Here is a 21,677-nt window from a genome sequence, read left to right on the forward strand (position 1 = left end):
ATGCTTTTGTTTTGATCTCGGCAGCAGTTTCGTTAAATAACGATTTCCTTAGTTAACGAAAGTGCTGCCGAGAATCTGCATTCGCCTGTTTCCAGAGGAAGCAGGCGGATAACAATGAAAGCACTGTCGTGCTTTGTGATGTCACCCAGGCCCACTTGAGAATAGCAGTGGTGCCTGGGCGTCAAGAAATGGTGCAGTGAATCGTGCTATTTAGCACACTCACTGCGCCATGATGAGAATCGGGCACTCAAACTCTCTAGTCTGGTTTATTCTAAACTGACCTTTATAAGGTATCCAGTGTATATGTAAGTAAGCCTTAGCACTGTGGAATTGGTATTGTGTTTGCCAATGTCTTACAGGATGTTCATGGCCTTTAACGGTGATTAACAGAAAAACACCTGTATTTGTGCCCTCTAGTTTCAAATAAAGTGACTTGACGTAATTTACTGTGTAAATAGTGATTTTATTTTGATAACACCCTCTTTTGATTTCACCCTCTCACCCTTGACACGTGTTTCTCCAAATAGTATTTGTTTGGTTACTCAGGAGGGTTTTTCAAACATTTCCAATCATGGCTGTAAGTAAAATGCATCACATAGTGATTAAGTGACATCTTTAAACATGAATAAATTGCTACAGTATCTTTTGGTTCAACATAACAGGTAAATGTCATCAAGGCAAATACATTCTCACTTCAATTACTGTACAAACAACATGATAAAGAAAGAAAAGATTAGGAAGAGGCATGAAAAGTATGGAAAGGGGGAAAACCAGGAGCTTTGTACTCATTTTTGTTAGATGCTTTATTGGTTAAGTTTGTGGATGATTAAGTGGAAAGATGAGTTGTAAGTTCAAATTATCCTGTAATGAGCAGCGGGTACTGGGGAGAATGCTGTTCTCTCACTCTGCAAATGTATTAAGAGTGGAATTCTGCTTGGTTATCTATATTGGGAAAGACCATATGGGCAATTTAGCATTTCTGTAGCAAAATGGTAGCATATGGATTCTAGTTATATCACTGGCAAATGTATTAATAGAGCGGAAAAGTAGGATAGATTCAAAAGTCTTACCTTACTAAGCAGTAGTCAATCTTTAGGAAGATAGGCTTGATAACCGTGGTTGTGTACAATGAAAGTCACGAAATGGGCGCATTTTTATATAATTGCTTGATGACGTCATGCATGCGGTCGGGGTTGCACAATGAACTTTAGGGACAAATGCTACTCCCCCCACCCCCAGCTCCAGTCTTCCCTGTGTCACCACGGCGGACCTTTCAGTAGGTCGTGGGCGTGCCTGCCGGTCCCTCTGTTTATCGGTCTACACTCCCAAGATTGCATCCTCGCAGTGGTCTGGGAACCGGTCTATCCCTCAGCATTTGCACCACAGTTGGGGCTCTGGGGGTGGAGGCTCGACAACTCGACACTCCAGGAACCTTGCAGGTGTCCCCCCTATTCACATCGGGTCCTCAATAATACTACGTTTCAAGGCCATCTCTCATGCAGCCATCTACTTCTGCACCCTCTGGTGGTCTCAGGATGTCCATGCTTGATATTTTACATGTTAAGTCTGGGTAGGTGTTCTCAGTGGTCAAAAAGGGCAGGTTAATTCTGAATAACTTGTAGTTACAGCCTGAGAAGATGTTTTCCTGATTCTTAGAGGATAAGTCACATTTTTATGGCTTACATACCGATCTTGTTAGAAGATCTTCAGTAGCCCTACTAGGTGGATGAGGGGAAGTGTAATAATATGCCATTAATGCACTGGTTATGGATGAGGTATCCTCAAGGGAGGAAGGGGAATACCATGCCTTGTCCGATGGTGCCCTGCTACTCTCCTGGAGGCTCTCCCCCCCCATGTGATGCTCCCTCATATAGCCGCTCCGAGTGTCAGGATCAGGTAGCGGCTGCCATCCCCTGGCCACATGCTGAGAGGTCACTGCGGGGAAAGGAGTGATGAAACCATTGGATAAATCACAGAAGGCCGAGTGTAACATCAGAGGGAACGTAGAGTGGTGGGGAGGAGAATATCATGAGTCATCAGAGAAGAAGAGGGCCAGGTGAGATTATGGTTGTGTGCCGAGCAGTTGGAACTGTGTGGAAGGAGGCACCTAACTCCCTTAGAACACTAAGCGGAGCTAGACGAGGGACAGTTAGAAAGCCCCTATGGAGTTAGGCAGACATCACTTAGGGGCACGGCATCTAGAAATTGTCAGACGAGCAGACAGACAAGGGTCACCGTTCACTAATACGAACCATGACTTAGGGGCGATTGGGTTAGGGATGTGGCAAGAGGCTGGCAAAGTTGAGATAGAGAGGGATAGCCCTAGAGTCATTTTCCCCCTAGCCCCACTAGCCCCAACCTAGGTAATACTCCTGGAAAAACACCATCTCATGCCCCCACATCCAATCTCAAAGGAGCACTCATCAATGAGCGATCCCTCAGAGCTCATGCCATAGAAATCCATGACCTCATAGTGGACCAACAACTCAATATCCTGGTGGTCACTGAAACATGGCTACACCATGCTGCAGGCCCACTCTTAGCTCTTGCTATCCCCCAAGTTTTAGCATCCACAGAACAGACAGGACCAACACCCAAGGAGGCGGAATCGCCTTAATAGCCAGAACCAACCTGCAAATCAGAGTTTGTCCAATAGAACAAATACAGGGCTACAAACTACTATTGGTAAAATATACATCCAACCCCAAAACCACTACCAAATTTTTGGTAGTGTACAGATCACTGAATAAAAATACTCACCTTAACTTGGACATCCCCCTACTACTAACACCCATCATCAAGCCCAACACTAAATGTATCATTCTCTGAGACATCAACTTATGATATAGTGATCACCTTGATCCTGACGCATCAGCCTTCCACACTGCAATGTTAGACATGAACTTCACAGCTGATAAATGAACCCACCCACTCTAAAGGAAGAACACTGGACTGGCTCCTCACGATGAATGCACAAGTCAATATTGATTCCCTCCTCCCTGTAGCGTGGTCAGATCACTTCATTATCAACTTCACTCTGAACAACAATCTCATAGACCACATTACCTCCAATAAACCCGACACTTTTGAAGCCAGAAATATTAAGAAGCTCTCAGCAGACAACCTCTCCCCCGTCCTTAATGCAGCATTAGCCAACACTTCGCCAGACACCAACAACCCTGCTTACCTAGCAGAACAGTGCCACACCCATACTATTGACTTACTTGCTTCCATCACCACCAAAACTCGAAAAACAGACAAACGATCACGCACCTGGTTCAATGTGGAATTAGTCTCCCTGAGACACACAAAAAGATCGCTTGAGCACCTACACAGGAAAACTAACACCATAGAATCAGTGAAAGCCTTTGATGAAGCCAACAAAAGATACAAATCAGCCGTAATCACACAAAAAGCAGATGCCTTTAACTATCGCAACACTAATTCCTCCTCAGACAGCAAAGAACTATTCTCTATCCTCAGAGAGTTAGAAAATCCATGACAAGTTATGACACCCACTAGCGCCAGCAAAGCCTGGTGCACCACAATACAAGACGCTCTAGCAGCCAAAATCCTACTACTGCAAAAAAAAGATTGAAAGCAAAAAAACCCTGTCAGCAGAAAAAACTCCAACACCATCACAGATAAACTATCTTACTCCACTCTGGGCAAGCCATTTCACTTCACACCAGTCTCTCACTAAGAAGTGTTAGACACCATAGCCAAACTTAAAGCCTCCAACTGCAAAGAAGACCAACTCCCATCCCACCTAGTTAAACTTTGCACCCTTACCCTCACACCCATCATTACTGAATGTGTTAATGCCTCCTTCTATACCAACTCAGTCCCCACCAGTATTAACAAAAACATGGGTAACCCCCCTCCTAAAAAAAACCCATTTCAGACCCCTCAATCCCCACTAACTACTGACCTATTACAATGCTACCGTTTATCCTAAAAATAATCGACAAAATGGCTTACTCCCAAATACAAAACCACCTAGGACAGCACCAACTACTAGGAGACTGACAGTCAGGATTCCACCCTAATCATAGCACAGAGACAGCCCTTCTCGATCTGAAGATCCAAATGGATGCCACCGGAGATGCAGGCAAACTCTGCCTACTAATACTACTGGATCTCTCAGCGGCATTCGATTTGGTGGACCACGACAAACTCTGTGGCACACTAGCAAATAACTTCAACCTGTCTAAGGATGCCACTGACTGGATTAAATCATTCTTAGCAGACAGGTTATCAAGAGTGTCCATTGGTAAACAATCAGCTGACCCCATACCAGTTCCCATAGGCGTCCCGCAAGGTCCCTGCCTATCCCCCACACTGTACAACGCTCATACTAAGCTGCTCATCTCTGCCTGGATGCCATGGGTGTCATCTACACCAACTTTGCAGATGACACCCAGATCCTCATCCCACTTACAGGCAACCTTGAGCAAGACTCACTGTTCATTAAACAAATTACTCAATTATCCAAACTGGATGGCTAATAATAGCCTCTGCCTCAATGATGACAAAACAGAGCTCCTCATAGCAGGTTCATCCTCAAAAATCGACACACTTCAGCCGGCCTACAAATCATTCATCATTGATGGCACCTCAATCCCTGTACTTAAACAAGTTAAGACACTTGGTGTCTACTTAGATGCCACATTAACTATGTCCAAACAAGTCAACACACTAGCCTTCTCTACTGCCTACACCTCCAAACTCATCTCCCTTAGTCGTACATTCCTCTCACCTGATAAGTGCGTCACATTAGCAAGATCAATCTTACTCTCCAAGCTTCACTATTGTAACATCCTCTTCCTTGGCATGTCCAAAACCAACATAGCCAAACTTCAACTTATGCAGATCAAAGCTCTCCGAGCTGCCCTAGGCATAACAAAATCCAAACACATCTCCAACGTCAGGAGAGACAACCACTGGCTCCCCATTCAAGCTAGGATACTATTCAAAACTCTAAGCATCACACACAAATGCATTGCTAATAAAGCCCCCAAATACCTCATTAACACAGTCCTGATGAAATCTCAGACCGGACTCCTTGGATCCAATAACAACCCACAACTCGAAATCCCTAGATACAAAAGAGAGAAATCGGGGGTAGCAGCTTCAAAGCCCTTGCTCCAAGATACTGGAACGCCCTACCTACCAGTATCATGAATGAAACATCCTACCTACAATTCAAAAAATCACTGAAAACTTGGCTATTCAATCAATATTAAATTGAACGAAGACCCCAACTCACCTGACTAGACCTCCACCGTCTGCTGTATATACACTGTATGTAACATTACCATTGTTTTTACTGTATTCATGCTTTATAATATTAAGATTGTATTTACCCATTGTTTTCAACTATGCCGTGATACCTCTGGTCTGGGCGTATTATAAATGTAATAAATAAATAAATGGCCTTAAAGATTCTAAGAATCCCTGAACCAGTTCTCTGTAAGAATTCCAACAAACACCCTGGGACTTCTACTTGAAGCCGGAATAGTTCTGGGCAGCGAAACCCACCACACATGGTTGTCAACTTTCTCAGGCCCTGACAAGCCAGAGCATTGACTGCTATGTTGAAGTTTTAGGTAGGCTTCTCTGGAGAATCTGGCTTGATGAGGCAGTCACTCAGATAAGCATGTGCAAAACATTTGTCCAACTCCCTCAGATGGGCCACAACCACTGCCATGCAATTACCTTTGGGATAGATTTGTGGCAGAAAGGTTGGACTTTCCACCGATAATGGTGGTTCTGTACCACAAGCTCAAAATCGTCCTGTATTCTTTGTCACAAGGATGTGGAAATAAGTCTCGTAAACAGACTCAGCACATCCGGCCCCCATCTGAAGGTGCAGGAAGATTTGCTGTAAGAGCAGCTTCCTGAAAATGTTCCCTCTTTACATAGTTGCTGCTGTGCCTTATAAGCAGACTCAAAATGATGCCTTGTCCTCTCAAATTGTGCCCTCAGCTTAATCCCTTCCCTGTCCTTGAGCCTGCGGGTAAAATATTTTTAGACAAACAGGATACTATTTAACTTAGTGGTTATACTGTAGACAACCAATGCAGAGAGCATGGTCATCTTTTTTGACATGGTGCCACCACAGGAGGCACACTGATTCCAAAGTGACAAAATTTTGGCTCAAGACAATGAAGGCGGTGTAGAAAACCCGGAAAAATACCTACCTTCCTTCACTTAAAAGGTCCTTGCAGGGGACATTGAGCGAAGCTAAGAATTGTGCTCTAAATGTGATAACACACAAGCGTTAAATCCTTCAAAGAGCAGAGAAAGGGTCCCAAGTTCCTCCTTGCAGGGTACAAAAAAGACTTGGCATCAACTGATAGGAGTCAGGAACTGCTGTCTGCCATTCTGCAGCAGTGTTACTTTCCTCTTCACATGTAAAGCTGCCCAGCTCTCTCCTTCGGTATTCCTCTGTGTGGGGCTTCTTATGTAGGAATAATTCATTTGGGCCCACAAATGTATTCTACTGAGGGAAAACTGGAAAACAAAAGCCAGATAGACCAAATCGCATTGCTGTCTTCTAAATATGAAATATAGTATTATTAATATCAGTGTTTTATCTATATTGATTAAATAAATTGTGTTTAGAAGTGGGATTGCGCCATTGTTAAACGCTTTTGTAAATCAATTCCATAGTATTTACAAATCCAATAAAGATGTCCTTAAAGGTGACATTTTTAAAAAGCAAACTTAGAAAGTATGACAAAAGAAAATGCTCTGTCACTTGCTCACGGTGCAACCCGTCTGAAAGCAGAGAGGGACCAGCAGGGCAGGCGAGGCGCATGTGGGAGCGAGGTACACGGTTGTGCCTGTGCATGCCATTCAACACGTATGAACAAAATCGCACAGGGCGTGGGGGTTCCACCTAACGGGCTGACATTTATTTTCTTGAAGTTTCGCACGAGAAGCCTTTTTAGTCAGCCATCCTAAAATATAATCCTAGCTCCCGCATGGAACGTCTTATGCACACATTTCCATGTGTATATCTCCTTTTCCCTTTGATAAGATGTAACTAAAGATGTACATAGTTCAAATCTTAAACATTTCCTTTGCCCTACAGGTTCACGAAGCTGTCAGCGTTACTCAGTAGAGGTTGCGATGCATGCTGGGTTATCCTGCTTAGCGAATTCCTACAAGTAAGGTAGAGGGGCACATCTATGACGTTTCTCATAATGCAGTACTCGGGTCGGTTCAGGAAAGGAAAGGCATGTGTTCTCCTACTTGCACCACATATTATCTAAAGCAAATACGGAAAACCCCACTAAACATGCCACACCCACGTCATGATAGAAATGCACATAAACATTACAAAAAAGAATGAGACTGTCACCTTCAAGGACCGCATCATTACCAAAAATGCATTGTGAAGCATGCTTTCCTTCTAAGCCAAGAGGGAGGAACCACATTCTAAAAGCTGCATCAACCATAAAATCCATTTTGCAAAGAAATTATGCTGTCTATTGAAGTTCTGGGAAGCTAGAAGACCAGAGCCAAAGGGAGGCAACTCTCAGCACATTCAACCAACCCAAAAGTCATATAAAAAGATGCTGATGTGATGGAAACTTCTAAGGATCTTGGTCGTTAACTATAATTTGGAATCCACATTGTAATTCTTTGAATATACCCTTTTATGGAGATAATACTGCCAGCAGAACATGAGCAGCATCGTTTTTATTTCAGAGGTGTGTGGTTATTAGTCGCCCATTAGTCAGGATGAACAGGGCGAGTGCCTGCAAAGCTTCCAAGCTCATAAATTCAAAGGTAGGGTCCTTGTTCAGCGTTTATGGGACCAATCCCAGTTTTGCTGACAGATAAAAGCAGGTTCAAGCTCAGCCAGCATCTCAGACGGATGCACTCTGTGCCACTCAGTTGTCTGCTCCAGCGCATTTTCCATTTCTTTTCATTCGATCTTTAAGGAGACGCAATGTCTCAGCAATCCATTCGCACTGGCTCTAAGGGGGGACTGCAGGGGTTCAGCTCTTCTTCAGCCTTTCTGCCCAGGAGCGGGAGCCAGTACAGCGCTGCTACTTCCACAAGAAGAATCGTTGGCAGTTCGGGTATTGGAGGGACTGGTGGTTTTGGCAGCAGAAGTCTCTACAGTGCCAGTTCTGGTCCAAGCAGAATTTCAGTTGGTGGCACCCGCACTTTAAGAAGTGGATATGGTTTTGGTGCCCCTGGTGGAGGATATGGGTTTGGTGGAGGAGCTAGCAGTGCATACATTCTTGGAGGAGTATCAGGTGGTGCTGGAGCTGGCCTTGGTTTTGGGTTTGGAGGAGGATTTCCAACATGTCCCCCGGGAGGGATTGCAAACGTTACTGTCAACCAAAGCCTGCTGACTCCTCTAAATCTGGAGATAGACCCACACATTCAGCAAGTGAGAAAGGATGAAAAGGAGCAGATCAAGACCCTCAACAACAAGTTTGCCTCATTCATTGACAAGGTAAGATTTCAGTATCAAGGTATTTGCAAGTCCAACACGTAAATTGTTTAAAGGGGAGTAGGCACAAGCACCTCATTTCCAAACTGCATATTTCTAATTAATAAATGTCATGCATATGTAACCATGAGCTGTTGTAACTAAATGTATTCTTAGAAATACCAAGACATTCCTATGGGCACTTTTTATACAAGTGTTACTAACACATTGACCAGCCTTTCACTTATTTTGGAACCCTACTTCTCCCTCTACTTTTTTTAAGTATGGGTTTAAGACCCAACATCATTTTCTTCTACTCTTTAGTTCATTTACCAGAAGTAGTTGCACAGCCAAGTAGCAACTTTCATAAACATGATAAAAACGTTAAAATAATGTCCTACCTGCTGGCTTTCAGGTGCGGTTCCTAGAACAACAGAATAAGATGCTGGAGACTAAATGGAATCTTCTGCAAGACCAAAAGACAGCGAAAAGTAATATGGAGCCTCTTTTTGAGAGCTATATCTCAAACCTAAGGCGGCAACTGGAAGGTATGGGTGGGGACAGAGTCCGTTTAGAATCAGACAGGAAGAACATGGAGGATCTTGTGGAGGAATTCAAGCGAAAGTAAGTCGATCCGAGTCATGTATTCTGATCAACCTTTGTGAAGTATGCCATAAAATTATTTTTCCCATATCAGAATTAAGGAGTCAGTTAATATATCAGTGGTAGGAGAGTCCATAGGTCCTAGTGTTAACACATATGTTATAACTTTATTTCCAAACTAACCTCTGCTCCCATGTTTTTTAAAGCATGAAAAATAACTACTTTTCACACAAGAAATGGAAGGGAGGATATAAAGTCCAACTACCCATCATGTGCATGTGACAATATCTTTGAAAATTGTGAATATTCTCAACCCCTGGTTAAAAAAAGCAATGCTGCAATAAATATGAAAATTAAAGTGTGCTTTGTATCATCACATCTTTTCATTAATCCATCAGATATGAAGATGAAATAAATAAGCGCACAGCAGCTGAGAACGAATTTGTGGTCCTCAAGAAGGTGAGATCTAGAATATTTTACCATAATTTACCCTAATATTATCAAAACCACATCATTTGAGACTTGTAATTCCTAGAAAATATATACACGTCTTAATGAATGACTGTATAATTTCAAAATGGTTTCATGACAAGTGAAGTAAAATATGCATGATGCTACTAGGAAGAAACATTATTAGAAAACTAGGCCAATTAAAGTGACAAAAGCAGAATGCATGTCAGCAATGATCTGCTAATGAAGAAAAATAGGTCTAATTTAATCTGCTCTTATACAGGATGTTGATGCTGCCTTTTTGAATAAGGCAGAGTTACAAGCAAAGGTGGACTCTTTGGTGGAGGAGATCAACTTCCTTAGATTACTGTTTGAGGCGGTAAGGAAATCTCACTTAAAACAACATTTATGAGGGAATGCTTATACAAAATGGGCCCCTGGAGTGTTTGTAGTCTTTTAGTTAATAATGAAATGGGTTGATGGCTTTTTGCCATTGGCTTTCATTTTTTAAATTGAGTTAAAACCAGCAGTCACTTTAAGTCAACAATTTGTATGTGCTTTTGGTTTCTGTTTTCTAAAAAGGATGGGCAGCTAACCTTAAATGTAATGTCAAATAAAGACAGTTCACCACAAAGGGCAGGTGGAAATGGATCCAGTGCCGAATAAAGCAATGACATAGTCTTTGGCAATTTATAGGAAATATGCCAGCTGCAGGCACAGATCTCAGACACCTCCGTCATTGTATCCATGGACAACAACCGGGATCTGGATCTGGACAGCATCATCGCCGAGGTTAAAGCTCAATATGAGGACATGGCCAACAAGAGCCGAGCTGAAGCAGAATCCTGGTACCAAACTAAGGTGTGTATACTCTAACCATACATCAGGTCACATATAACATAAGTGGGTTAAAAGCAGACAGTAAAGTAACCCATAGGGCCTCATCACGACCCAGGCGGTAAGTTACCGCCTGGGCCGTGACTTTACCACCATGGCGTAAACTACGTTTACGCCATGGTGGTTGGCGGACTTACCGCCCCATTCGGACCTTGGCGGGGCGGTAAGTCCCCAATCCCCATTTACCCTTCCCATTCCCATTTTTGCCCCATAGGGCATAATGGGAGTGGGGAAGGCGTTAATTACGCCACCGTAAATTACGGTGGCGTAATTAACTCCATGGTCCCTTAGCGCCATGGATTTTAACACCTGCTAAAAGCAGGTGTTAAATTCGCCATGGCGCTAAGGGACCTTGTACTCAGGCGGTAAGGGTCGGCGCTGTTTACGGCGCCGTAAACCCCTTACCGCCTGGGTCGTAATGAGGCCCATAATCACTAACCATGTTAATTATACTAGCCCTTAGTGGCTTAATGGACAAAAGGTAAAATCGCGATGTTTTTGAAAGGAACCAACACTTTTCCATACCGCAAACACAAAATGAATCAAAGTACAATCATAATATTTATTGGAAAGTCCAAGTAGGTCCTCCAAATCTATTGGGGAAAGGTTTTGTAAGTTGATCCAGGCCTGATTTACGAAGAGTATTTCAGTGGGTTTTTCCCATTGAAAAACATTTTGGTAAAATGTATTTGCTCCATTCACAAACTCCTCTGGCCCTCCCGGCCACTCAGTGCTGTATCAAGTGCCCAAAACGAAAGACAGCGAAAGATAAAGAATTAAAAGACAACGAAATGCAATGTATGAGCCTAGGTAAATCAGAGAAGAAAGTCGTAGAAACAGTGCACAAGTACCGTTGTTTCTTGGGTGCATTCAAATTCTGTTCTTTTCCACGTTACATGTTTGCATTTCTTTCTTAGTATGAGGAATTACGTACTACGGCTGGACGACATGGAGATGATCTGCGTATCACTAGAAATGAAATCACAGAGCACAATCGAATGATTCAAAGACTGAAGGGAGAAATTGATAACGTGAAAGCACAGGTAAGACAGCAGAATTCAAGAATTCAAGTAACGCAAACAACAAAGCATATGTTCTCATGAAGGTGTGATTTTATCACAAACTGTTTTGGTTAGAACAATGTAAAAAAATTAAGGGCATGCTCGTTACCACGATAGAGCAAAGTCTTTCAAAACAACAGAACAAACGTGAACTATGCGACAATTGAGAGCTACATTTAGTGTTGCTACTACTACATGACCAGACATATTTATTACAGATAAAACTGATGAAGTGGATGCAAACTGACGAAAATGTAATGCACAGTGGTGTTATTTAGCCAATATCCAAGTCACTGGTGAGGCTTGACAGACCAAATTGGCAAAAATGGATTAGAGATGGTTAACACAAAAAAACCTTTCTATAACATGGAGCTGACTTATGTCTCCAGAGAGGGGCATGTTATGTTGATATACTTTTCCATTGCCCCAAATCACCACCAAAATAGTTTCCGAGCGCCAAGTCGGGTCTGTGGAGTGGTGTGCTGTGCCCTCACCAAGAGTATCCAGACGTTAGTCTGCTGGAGGAGACAAAATGATCAAGAAGAAGAGTAGAGGAAGGGAAAGCAGGAAATGGGCGCTACAAACACAGGGGGGGTGGGATTCAGCAGGGGGGATGATTTTCGCTAGCAGTGTGTGTCTATGCCAGTCCTGTAAGGTGTACTATAGAGCTGCAAAAGAAGGATAGCAGATATTCCCTAAAAGTTTGCTAAAATGGGGTTGCGTTTCCAAGTGAGATTGGTGGAATTGTCCGTTAGTAAACAGTGTAATTTTGCATGCATGAGGGGCTTGACTGGGTGATTGGGCAATCCTGAAATGTTGGTGGCTTATATGCCTGGGCATCGGCAAACGTTTTGCCTGAGGTCAAATTCTGGAATGTTAATGCTGGGCTGCTAAGCCTGAGCACAGAGTGAAGTACGCAAGAATAGACTCTGTACAAAGGAGAATGTTGTTGGTAACAGAATAAGGGAATTAAGTGCTCAAACTAGTATGGTAAGATTGAAAAAAGCGTGGCACTTTCATGGTATTATTAAAAGTTTGTTCCATGTCGTATCATGCTAGAATGTATTGTAGCTCATGTGAGACAGGGTGGGCCCATACTTTGGAGTAGGCTATACAATTATAGTTCTAATTAGCCATTCAAGGGCTTCCCGTTTACAGCCAATGTCACACAGTCTTGCCAAAAGACGACCATTTGACACTATTCAATGCTAAGAGACAGTCTCGGGAGCACCAGTGCATGGGTGCCACCCAAAATGCCAGTCAACAAAGGCCATCCATGTTGGATGCATCCATAGACATCCACTTGTGCAAAGTCTGAAGCAAGCCAGTATCGGTACAGAATATTATCACCATGTTAATATGCTTAAGGATGTAGGTTAAATACGAAATAGTGTAAGGTTTACAGTTTTAAATTCTAAAAAGGAACATTGGGCTCAGTGCAGTATGATTGGTTTTCACACTAACCTTACAGAATTTCTTTTTAGAGATTAGGGCATTTCCTCTTGAACACCACAATACGCAGCAGCCAACTCTAGTAATTGTCTATCACACCTACACCTCAGCGCGTAAGACAATTGGTTGCCCTAAAAAATGTCTATATAAATATGAAATAGGGCAGAATCTCAACGCTGAAGGCTTTTAAGCAAAAAGGTCACTCTGGCTGATTTTAAAGAGTTTGGCAATTTCACAAACATAATGAGGGATTCATATTTTTTCTGATAGAATAGCCCAAGTTAGAATGAAGGGTTAGCTTCTTTAACATTTTTGGAGAACAAGGATCTAATGGAAAGTTAGTTTGCTAGTTTTAGCCACTGTGATGAACAGCTTCTGATCCAGGTGTTGAAATTCTGAAAACTGAGAATCTTTATTAAAAGGTACAATATTCATGAGTTACTTCGGTAGACCATTGAAAAAGATTGCTGTTTTTGGATCTCAGATAAGTAAATATCAGTTTGACTCTTGGCGAGATAAAAATGGTGAGCAATGTTTATTTATAGAATTGAGGTGGTGAATGACTTTTTATGGCTCAGAGCTTGCAACTTGAAATGTTTACCCCTGTGCTACGTCATCACAAAAATCTTGAGTAGGCATGACATTTTAGATTTGAGTAGGAGAGCAGAACTAGTTAAGAAAATAATAAAATTCCTCTTGAGAGCTACCAGAAACCTATAAGTGATTGCCATAGTATGTGTGGCTTGTGAAATGGGTCTTTTGTATTTTTTCTTTTGTAAAAGCATTTGCTTTAACAAAAGGGTCTGACTGGTCCTCCACACTTTTGCAAATCTTTCTTTATCTTTCTTCAAGGTTTATATCTTCTGGGTGACTCTGGGATTCTTATTTCCCCTCCTGCTGGCACCCACATTTTTCTCTGGAATAATAAAATCCATTTTTGTTTTAAGTTTCTAAGTGAGATAATGCTATTCCTTATCAATGTCTCATATGAGGAATATGAGATACAGGCACATGGAATAAATATAAATGGGAGATGGAGCAAAGACCTAATAGACATTGGTTCCACTAGCGGCTACGCCGCCTTAAGGTGTGGTTGAAAGACTGAATTGAGATCCAGTGGAGAGAGAAATCATATTTATTGGCCAAGTGGTCGAACCAAACTAGTGGAATGGGGGCTTTGAAAGAAAAGGCATCCTTGGATATGAATGTTAAATCTAGAATGTGACTATCCTTATGAGTAATTTTACTGAGTTTTTGTGGTACCAACTTTCTCTGCTATGGAAAATCAAGCCCTTCATCCCAGAAAACAACTTCAGATCTGCTGTCCAAGCCTTGGTCTTCTCCCACCTGGATGGTGGAGAGGGCGGCAATGTCCTCTTGCAAGACCTTCCGGTGACAACCATAGCTCCCATGAGGTGTCCCGCAAGCTGCAGCACGAGTCAAAGGACTCCGCAAATTCACCATTCACCATCCGCAAAACCACATCACCCCGACCCTCCTCAAAATAGACTGGCTCCTACTGCATGCCTGTATCATCATCTTCAAATCCTGCTGCATCATCTACAAGGCAGTCACCCTGAAGTCCCCAAGCCACCTCACTCAGATACTCAGCATATCTGGAGGCCTACAAGTCACCAGAAGTAAGGGCATGTGCAGACTTGGACTCCGCCAGTGCAGGAAGGGAAAAAACAGAAAAGAAAGACATCTCTTTTTACGCCCCAAGACTCTGGGATCGCCTGTCCATCAACATCTGCTCGCCCCCTCGCTTCTACAGTTTTTGAAGGGGTTCAAGACCTTCCTCTTCAAGGAATGGCTCCTCCCTAACTCCTAGGTGCATACACCATCCACTCCCCACCATGCCGGAGACTGGGTGATCTGATCCCTACTGTTTCCTCCCCAGGTTGCTTGTAAACCCCAATGCTGACAATTGCTCTCCCTCCCCTATTGTTAGATCCACATTCCCTTGTTTCTCTGCTCCCTAACCTTATTCTTCACCCTATGATTGTAAAGCGCTCAGTTACTTCCCGAAACTAGGTCCGCTCTCAATAAATACCATAATAATAATAATAATAATAATAATAATAATAATAATAATAATAATAATAATAATAAATAATAAAAAAGATATCCTATAGACCCGGGGCAAAAACTTAAAGAGCTGCCAGCCAGCCATAAAATGTCACGTGTCCTCGAAGTCCTCCACATCCGATGAGCACATCATTTCTTACGTGCTAAAACACAGTGACAAGTGCACATTTCGGGGCCTGTTGTAGAGCAATAATAAGGGTTCTGTAAGGTAAAGAATCAGAAGAATCTGTGTGGAGATTAGATCCTAAAATAGATAGGTTCTTTTATTTCATCATGAGCTTTGCACCAATCCCAAAGAAATGTTTAACAGTCGAGTGGATGTTTATTAATGCAAAGGAGTGAACAGGTTTCGCTCCAAACATCTCTTACCTCCGATTTTGAAGGTAGACTGGTGTGATTTTTTTAGGTCTTTCAATCATGTGAAAGTGCTTTTGCAAATAGATAAATTAGATTTCACAAGATCTGAAAAGTGCGAAGTTTGGGGGTGGAAGGATGCCACTGCATCGAGATTATGGACAAGTTTGCCTTTGGCGTGCCCTCTCTGCGGCCTGCACATCAGTTGTATAGCCGTGAGAATGAAAGCGAGACTTCAAATCAGAGTTAAGTGCACTGTGGTTTCAGACTTTCCACGTGTGGGATTACACAGAAATGCTCAGGTGTTAAAAGGGGTGTGGAAGTAAACTGTCAGAAAAGGACATTCTGCAGTTCATGTCACTTGCTACAAAGCCTGTTTATAATAGGCACTAGCATAGAGCTAAGTGCCAACAAGAGAAACAGGAAAAAAGGAAAAAGGCAGAGATTAATACTGTACCCCATCTCTTTTTTAAAATGTCAGCGTGCCAAACTTGAAGCATCTGTAAGTGAAGCCGAGGATCGAGGGGAACGTGCTATAAAGGATGCCAAGAACAAATTGGCAGAGCTGGAAGAGGCTCTGCAGAAGACCAAGCAGGATATGAACCGGCAGCTGCACGACTACCAGGACCTAATGAATGTGAAGCTGGGTCTGGACATTGAGATTGCCACCTACCGGAAGCTCCTAGAGGGAGAGGAGTGCAGGTGAGTTCATAAGAGTTTTATTTCATACAGAAAAATGGGTTCTGTGCAATAGGCTAATGGCTTATGGACCTCAACAGCACATGCACTGCTCTGTTGCTTCCTAGTTAGGTTTGCACTATATAAAAAACAAATACAACTTCATTATACACAGATTTTAGGAATAATGGAACAGGAATGCAGACTTTTGCCATTATCCACTGCATGAAGATAAAATGTGTCTGAATCATTGCCATGCATGCACGGGGGCGGTCAGTATTGGCATTTGTCCCAAACACATGGAAGCGTCCATTATTATGTTTCACTGTGCAAAAGGAGGGCAGAATATGCAGGGACTCGTGCTCTTGGAACCTGCATCAAGATGTGATCCATGACGATTCCCTGCAGGAAACAAAACGCGCAGAGTGGTTTCCCCACTCCGTGCCCCACTACATCCAGGGATTCTGATCCAAAATGGCAAAGAGGAGAAATAACGCAGATTGTCACTCCATGTTTTTACTCACCCGTGGCAATTTGGGATCTAATCAAAATGAGTATTTATAGATGTGTAAAGCGTTTTTTCTTATGTAAGATGTGAAGGGCAAAGATAGCTTTGTGAGAGGAGTGAACGAAAAAATGAGTGTCATCTGTCAACATTTTTGAGCGGTTGAATATCTAAGTAGCACAATTACCTTTTAAATAATGTTCATCATGCCACCGCTTGGACAATCAGAGAACGGACTGTGATTCAAAGCAAATGCATTTGGGGGGACGTTTTTCAAGTACAATTTGTGTTGCCGAGTTTGTCAAAAATGTGATGTTGTAGCAACATACGGGTTCACAGAGAGCCTCTGCCCATGCAGTTAAAACAATTGTCAGATCGCTTTGTGTGTGAAACTCACATTCGGAGTAGAGGTAACACACAGTAAGGCAAACTTAGTGTGTTTTACAGCTGTAATAAACAATAAAGGTTTATGCTTCCAGCTATCCAACCGGCAGGCTATTTCTACTGAATGTTAAATCAAAATGACCTTTCCAGAGCCATATAAATACAAATTCTTACACAGCTGACTGGATACATTCTTGTAACTCACTAGATTGTTCAAATGTCATTAGACATTCTACAAAAACCATGCCTTTATGTTCAGAAATGGAGGGAAGGGTGAAAGCAAGGTGGACAATCATTTCTACAATAGGAGATTCGTCTCAGAAATAATGCTGAGGATTCTGACTCTAGCTTGGAAAATGAGTTTGAAGAAGCAGAATATGAGGGCCGAAGAATCAAGGATCAGTCTTTGCTGTGAATTACTTCTGAGTTATTATGTGGATCACTGCACAAAGAAGACATTTCAACAGCCTCTTCCTTAAACTGAGTAGAAAGGTGTCCATGAGGAGCCATGCAAGAGGCATACACAAATGTTTGGAGTAGTCGTTGCTTTCGGGATACTACTTAATCAATTCTCACTCGGATTGAAGCCTGCATGACATTCTTAACATTTGGCCATAATGTAATAATGGAAGTCGTAGTCAGAAATGCCTATACAACAGTTGCTAGTTACCAGAAAGACCAACGGTGCATCCTCCTTGTTTTTTCATGTAGCCAGTTGGTTGCCTACAATGACAATCCCCAGAGAATCAGTTACCAATAATTCAGGGCCTCACTGGTAAAAGCTTAATGAAATAAAAGGGGATATGCAGAGCCTTGTCTTTATGAGACCAGAATCTAATATTCTGAGTGAGTCGTAACGCGAACTATGATCTCTAGAAAGTCTTTTGTTGCTGTAGACTTGCAACAGAAATAACATTTCATGCAGAACTGCCTGAGTAGGTGAATTTAATGATTTTAGAGTGTTTTCCCCCAAGGTCACTGGAAGGAAAACTATGTTTATTTTCAACGCTCGGTTATGCAGCGCACAATTTACAGTTGACACTATGCTACCAAAGAAGGTGACACAGTCCTGCGTTTTTCATTTTACAACAATGTATGGACCGAATTCTAAATGCACATCATGTAAGTGCGAAGAAATGTAATTCCTTCAGTCAAGAGTGGAGGGCACGCTTTAGATGGTAAGAAAAACAACTTAAAAATAAGCACAAAGGCTACACGTTGTCACCTGCGTAGGTTTTTATTAAATGGACATGTTTTCTACGTTCAGCAGTACTCTGGAAATATACACTTGAATTTTTGCACATACTCTCAAAGATATCCTCAATTTAAATTCCCAAAACAAACCTTGCAATATGCTCGCTTGAATTGTTTACTGGAATTTCTCTGAGGTGGCCTGTGTCAGCCTCTTTTAAAACGGAAATCCCTGCACTGTAGAGAAATATAGAAAATTATAATGATGATATTTATTCTCTTTTTGGTCAAGAAATGGAAGATTGCGTAGTGGAATTTGCAATTGTGAACTGTTAACATGAGATAATAGGATACAGAACTAATCAATCTGTTGGAGATTTGAACTCTAGAAAAACAGCAAAGGAATTCGACCATAACAAGGAACCCAAATCAACAAGCAAATGAATTAGCATAGGGGGCTTAGACTAAGATTCTGTGCTATGCATTATGCACATTATGCGTGTCCTATTTATCCTTAAGGTATATGCCTGAATGTTGATCATTTGGCTGTGCTCATTGCATATCATTAGATGGTGATTGAAGGCCAGACGGAGTGGCAAAAGAAGTCAGATACACGCCTTGTGCATGTGCTACTGAGGTGGAAGGTGTGAAACAACTAGAACAGGCTGAGGGATTAGGCAAGAGTGATCAGCGTTAAGGTCAGATGACTTCTCAGTACAGCAGGTTTCATAAATCTGTATGACCTGAAAAAGACCACCAAACATTCAATTACATCCCCAGGGGTATACCAACCCTCAAGACCTATATTGCCAATGCAGAAAAAATAGTAGTTAGATGGTCCAAAACTGAATAGCACTGGTACCTGTGAACATAACACATGCTTGTGAACCAAGCAGTTGCCAGAGAAATGGAACCTTGGTCTTGCAACTTCACAGATCAATAAAGGGAAAATCCAGCTGTGCCTGGAGTGGCCACAAACATCCATACGCAATGGGGGCAGACTCAGAGAGATTCAGCAAAGGACTCTCCAAACATTATGCTTTCCATGAATTAGCCACACGTGGTATTATCCTGACCACAACATCACAGAGGACAACACAAAGAGTTTGAAAGACAGGGACGAAAAATTACACTTATGCAGAAACAAAACACGCTGGTGAGAAAGGCTTCAGGAGCAGCTCAGACTATCGACCAAAGTTCACTCCTTTCTAGACAATACAAAAAAGGTTCAGAGCACAAGGTGGTGCACATGGAAGTGTGTCTCTCGTCTTTGTGCCTTCAAGTGTAAAGTATCAATACATTGGGAATTTGAAGGAGCTGGATAATGGATTATGTATAAATTGTCCACATCAGTACAGTGCTCAATGCCTAAACCACAGTTCATGTTAAACTCATTTCACTGGAATAGTCACCAACCTCTCCCAATGTTATTAAATGTCGGTCATGTGTCCCTCAGTTTGCTCTCAGTAGATATGTGTGTCACATGGGCACATTATTTGAAGATTCACAAAACATTGTTTTTTCTCTTTCATCAGATTATCTGGCGAGGGAGCAGGTTCTGTGAGTATCTGTAAGTAGCTTTCTGTCCACACGAGTACTACAGATACACGTTCGGTTTGTTTCCCAGTGAAGTCTGAGAGTGTGTGTTATATTTTACAGCTGTTGTGAGCTCTAGCACTGGAGGTGTATTCAGCTCAGGAGGAGGATACGGCAGCACAGGCGGATACAGCAGTGGAAGCGGACTGCATCATGCTGGTGGATTTAGCGGTGGCAGCGGTGGTGGAGTCGGCGGCGGAAGCAGATTTAGCACAACCGGTGGATATTCCTCTAGCGGGGTTGGAAGCAGAGGAAGTTCTGTTGGAGGAAATGCATCTGGGAGCAGATACACTTCAGGGGATGGGTATGGTGCTGGAAGTGGGGGTAGCAATATTTCCAGTGTTAGGACCGTTACAACCACTTCAAGCTCAAGAAAGCATTAAAAGGCAGATTATAGAACATGTTATTTCTAGCTGAGAGCATTACCCTTCTCTACTGACAGCAACCCAGAGTGGCTCCTCATTTGCCCATTTACTAAACTATACAAAAAAACACTGGTTTCAACTTCCAGTAAAAAATTAAAGTCACTTCAACATGTTACTACACATAGGTTTCCTAGGTCTAGTCCAGAAAGTAATAAATACAACAAACCAATGCGATGATTCTTTACAGCAACCATCTTTTAACTGCAGAGCAACAAAAACACCACATACAAGTAAAATTCTCTCTTTTACCTGTGCAAGTTATTACCTCAGAAATACGTTTTATTACCTAAAGCAGCACTTACACGGATTGATTCAGGCAGAAGAAAAGCTCATTTAGGCCAAAAGAAGTTCGACATTTTCCAAGGAATTACCATTATTGTATTAACGAAAGTCAGGGCTTTTTCTTAGAGGTTCAAAATTGTGACAGCCAGTAAAAATACTGTCAGTCTTGCAGTTGCCATTCTTCTGGCAGGTGATGATATCAGCGGGAAACCCGAAGATGCTGGAACATTACAAATCTTTCATTTATTTCTGTGATTGTAGCATGTTTATAATATACCCACTAAGAGCAAGTTAGACATGTTTTCTTTGAAAAATAAAGTACATGGGACGTGGATTTAGTTAGGATGGTACCTGAATGCGCTAAAAATTTAAAATGCGCGTGGTCCCTATGCATCAGTAAAGGTAAAGCTATTTCGAATATCTTGCATATCTCTATTAAAATGTGCCTGCTATCAGAGTTTGATAAAAGAGTCTTACAGTAACAAAATTATTGTAATTCCTAGGGTTGTTTTGCAATACTTTTCATTGCAGAAGAGAAAAACGAACAAAAAAAATGTTTCACAATTATAATTTTCACCTTTCGTTTCACCATGTTTTCTCCAACTGGCCAAGAGTCGCCTGTGATTAGGGATCCTAGAATATATGTCTGCTTTTCAATTTGTCACCACATCATCATGCTTAACTGTTTACTTTTTAGCTGCAGCTCAATTGTTTTGACTTTGTTCGCAATAAATCACGAATAAAAAAGCATCAAACACATTTAGAAGTTGTGTCTTTTCTTAACTAGTTTAAACGCACATGTTTAATAGATGCCTCCGGCAACATAATATGCATACGGGCTGCCCTGACAGTAACCACACATAATAAACATTGGCAAAGCCAATGATATCGGGGCATTTTCTATGCATTGGAATCATGTGCAAAAGTTTCAGCTTTTGCCAACATACAAGCACCCAGGAAATACCATCATTTGTCAGGCAAATGTGATATGCTCCGGTTTCAAACAAAACATGTACAGCAGGCACTACGGGGAAAAGTGAGTTTAGAAATATGTTTCTCTGTAAACAATCTTTAAATACATCAAAGCACACGTGATGTATACCAGCGGGGGAGTGCTCCTGACACATTACACCAGGAATGGTTTTGTCATGGTTTATTTCCTGCGTATCATGTAAGTAATATACCATTAAAAAAACGTTAAGTTCAAAATCACACGTCCTGGAGACACTAAATGGTGGCCACATTGGACTAGCGTA

At 42.0% G+C, this 21,677-nt stretch overlaps 1 protein-coding gene across 1 annotated transcript; it reads left to right on the plus strand.

Annotated features, from left to right (window-relative positions):
* The first annotated feature begins 7,859 nt into the window (after positions 1–7,859).
* LOC138582391 (keratin, type II cytoskeletal cochleal-like) lies at positions 7,860–21,180 on the plus strand. Its single transcript, XM_069653656.1, has 9 exons — positions 7,860–8,479; positions 8,871–9,079; positions 9,457–9,517; positions 9,792–9,887; positions 10,205–10,369; positions 11,323–11,448; positions 15,842–16,062; positions 19,654–19,688; positions 19,778–21,180. The coding sequence occupies exons 1-9, from the start codon at positions 7,964–7,966 to the stop codon at positions 20,095–20,097; spliced, it is 1,749 nt and encodes a 582-aa protein (XP_069509757.1). The 5' UTR covers positions 7,860–7,963; the 3' UTR covers positions 20,098–21,180.
* Positions 21,181–21,677: the final 497 nt, after the last annotated feature.

The sequence above is a fragment of the Ambystoma mexicanum genome, chromosome 3q, assembly GCF_040938575.1.
Source record: "Ambystoma mexicanum isolate Mex_15411 chromosome 3q, UKY_AmexF1_1, whole genome shotgun sequence".
Classification (NCBI taxonomy): Eukaryota; Metazoa; Chordata; class Amphibia; order Caudata; family Ambystomatidae; genus Ambystoma; species Ambystoma mexicanum.

Coding starts and splice junctions, on each gene's coding strand:
- LOC138582391 (XM_069653656.1), top strand. CDS start 7,964: ATGTCTCAGCAATCCATTCGCACTGGCTCTAAGGGGGGACTGCAGGGG. Junction 9,888..10,204: donor TTAGATTACTGTTTGAGGCG/GTAAGGAAATCT, acceptor GGCAATTTATAG/GAAATATGCCAGCTGCAGGC. Junction 19,689..19,777: donor AGCAGGTTCTGTGAGTATCT/GTAAGTAGCTTT, acceptor TATATTTTACAG/CTGTTGTGAGCTCTAGCACT.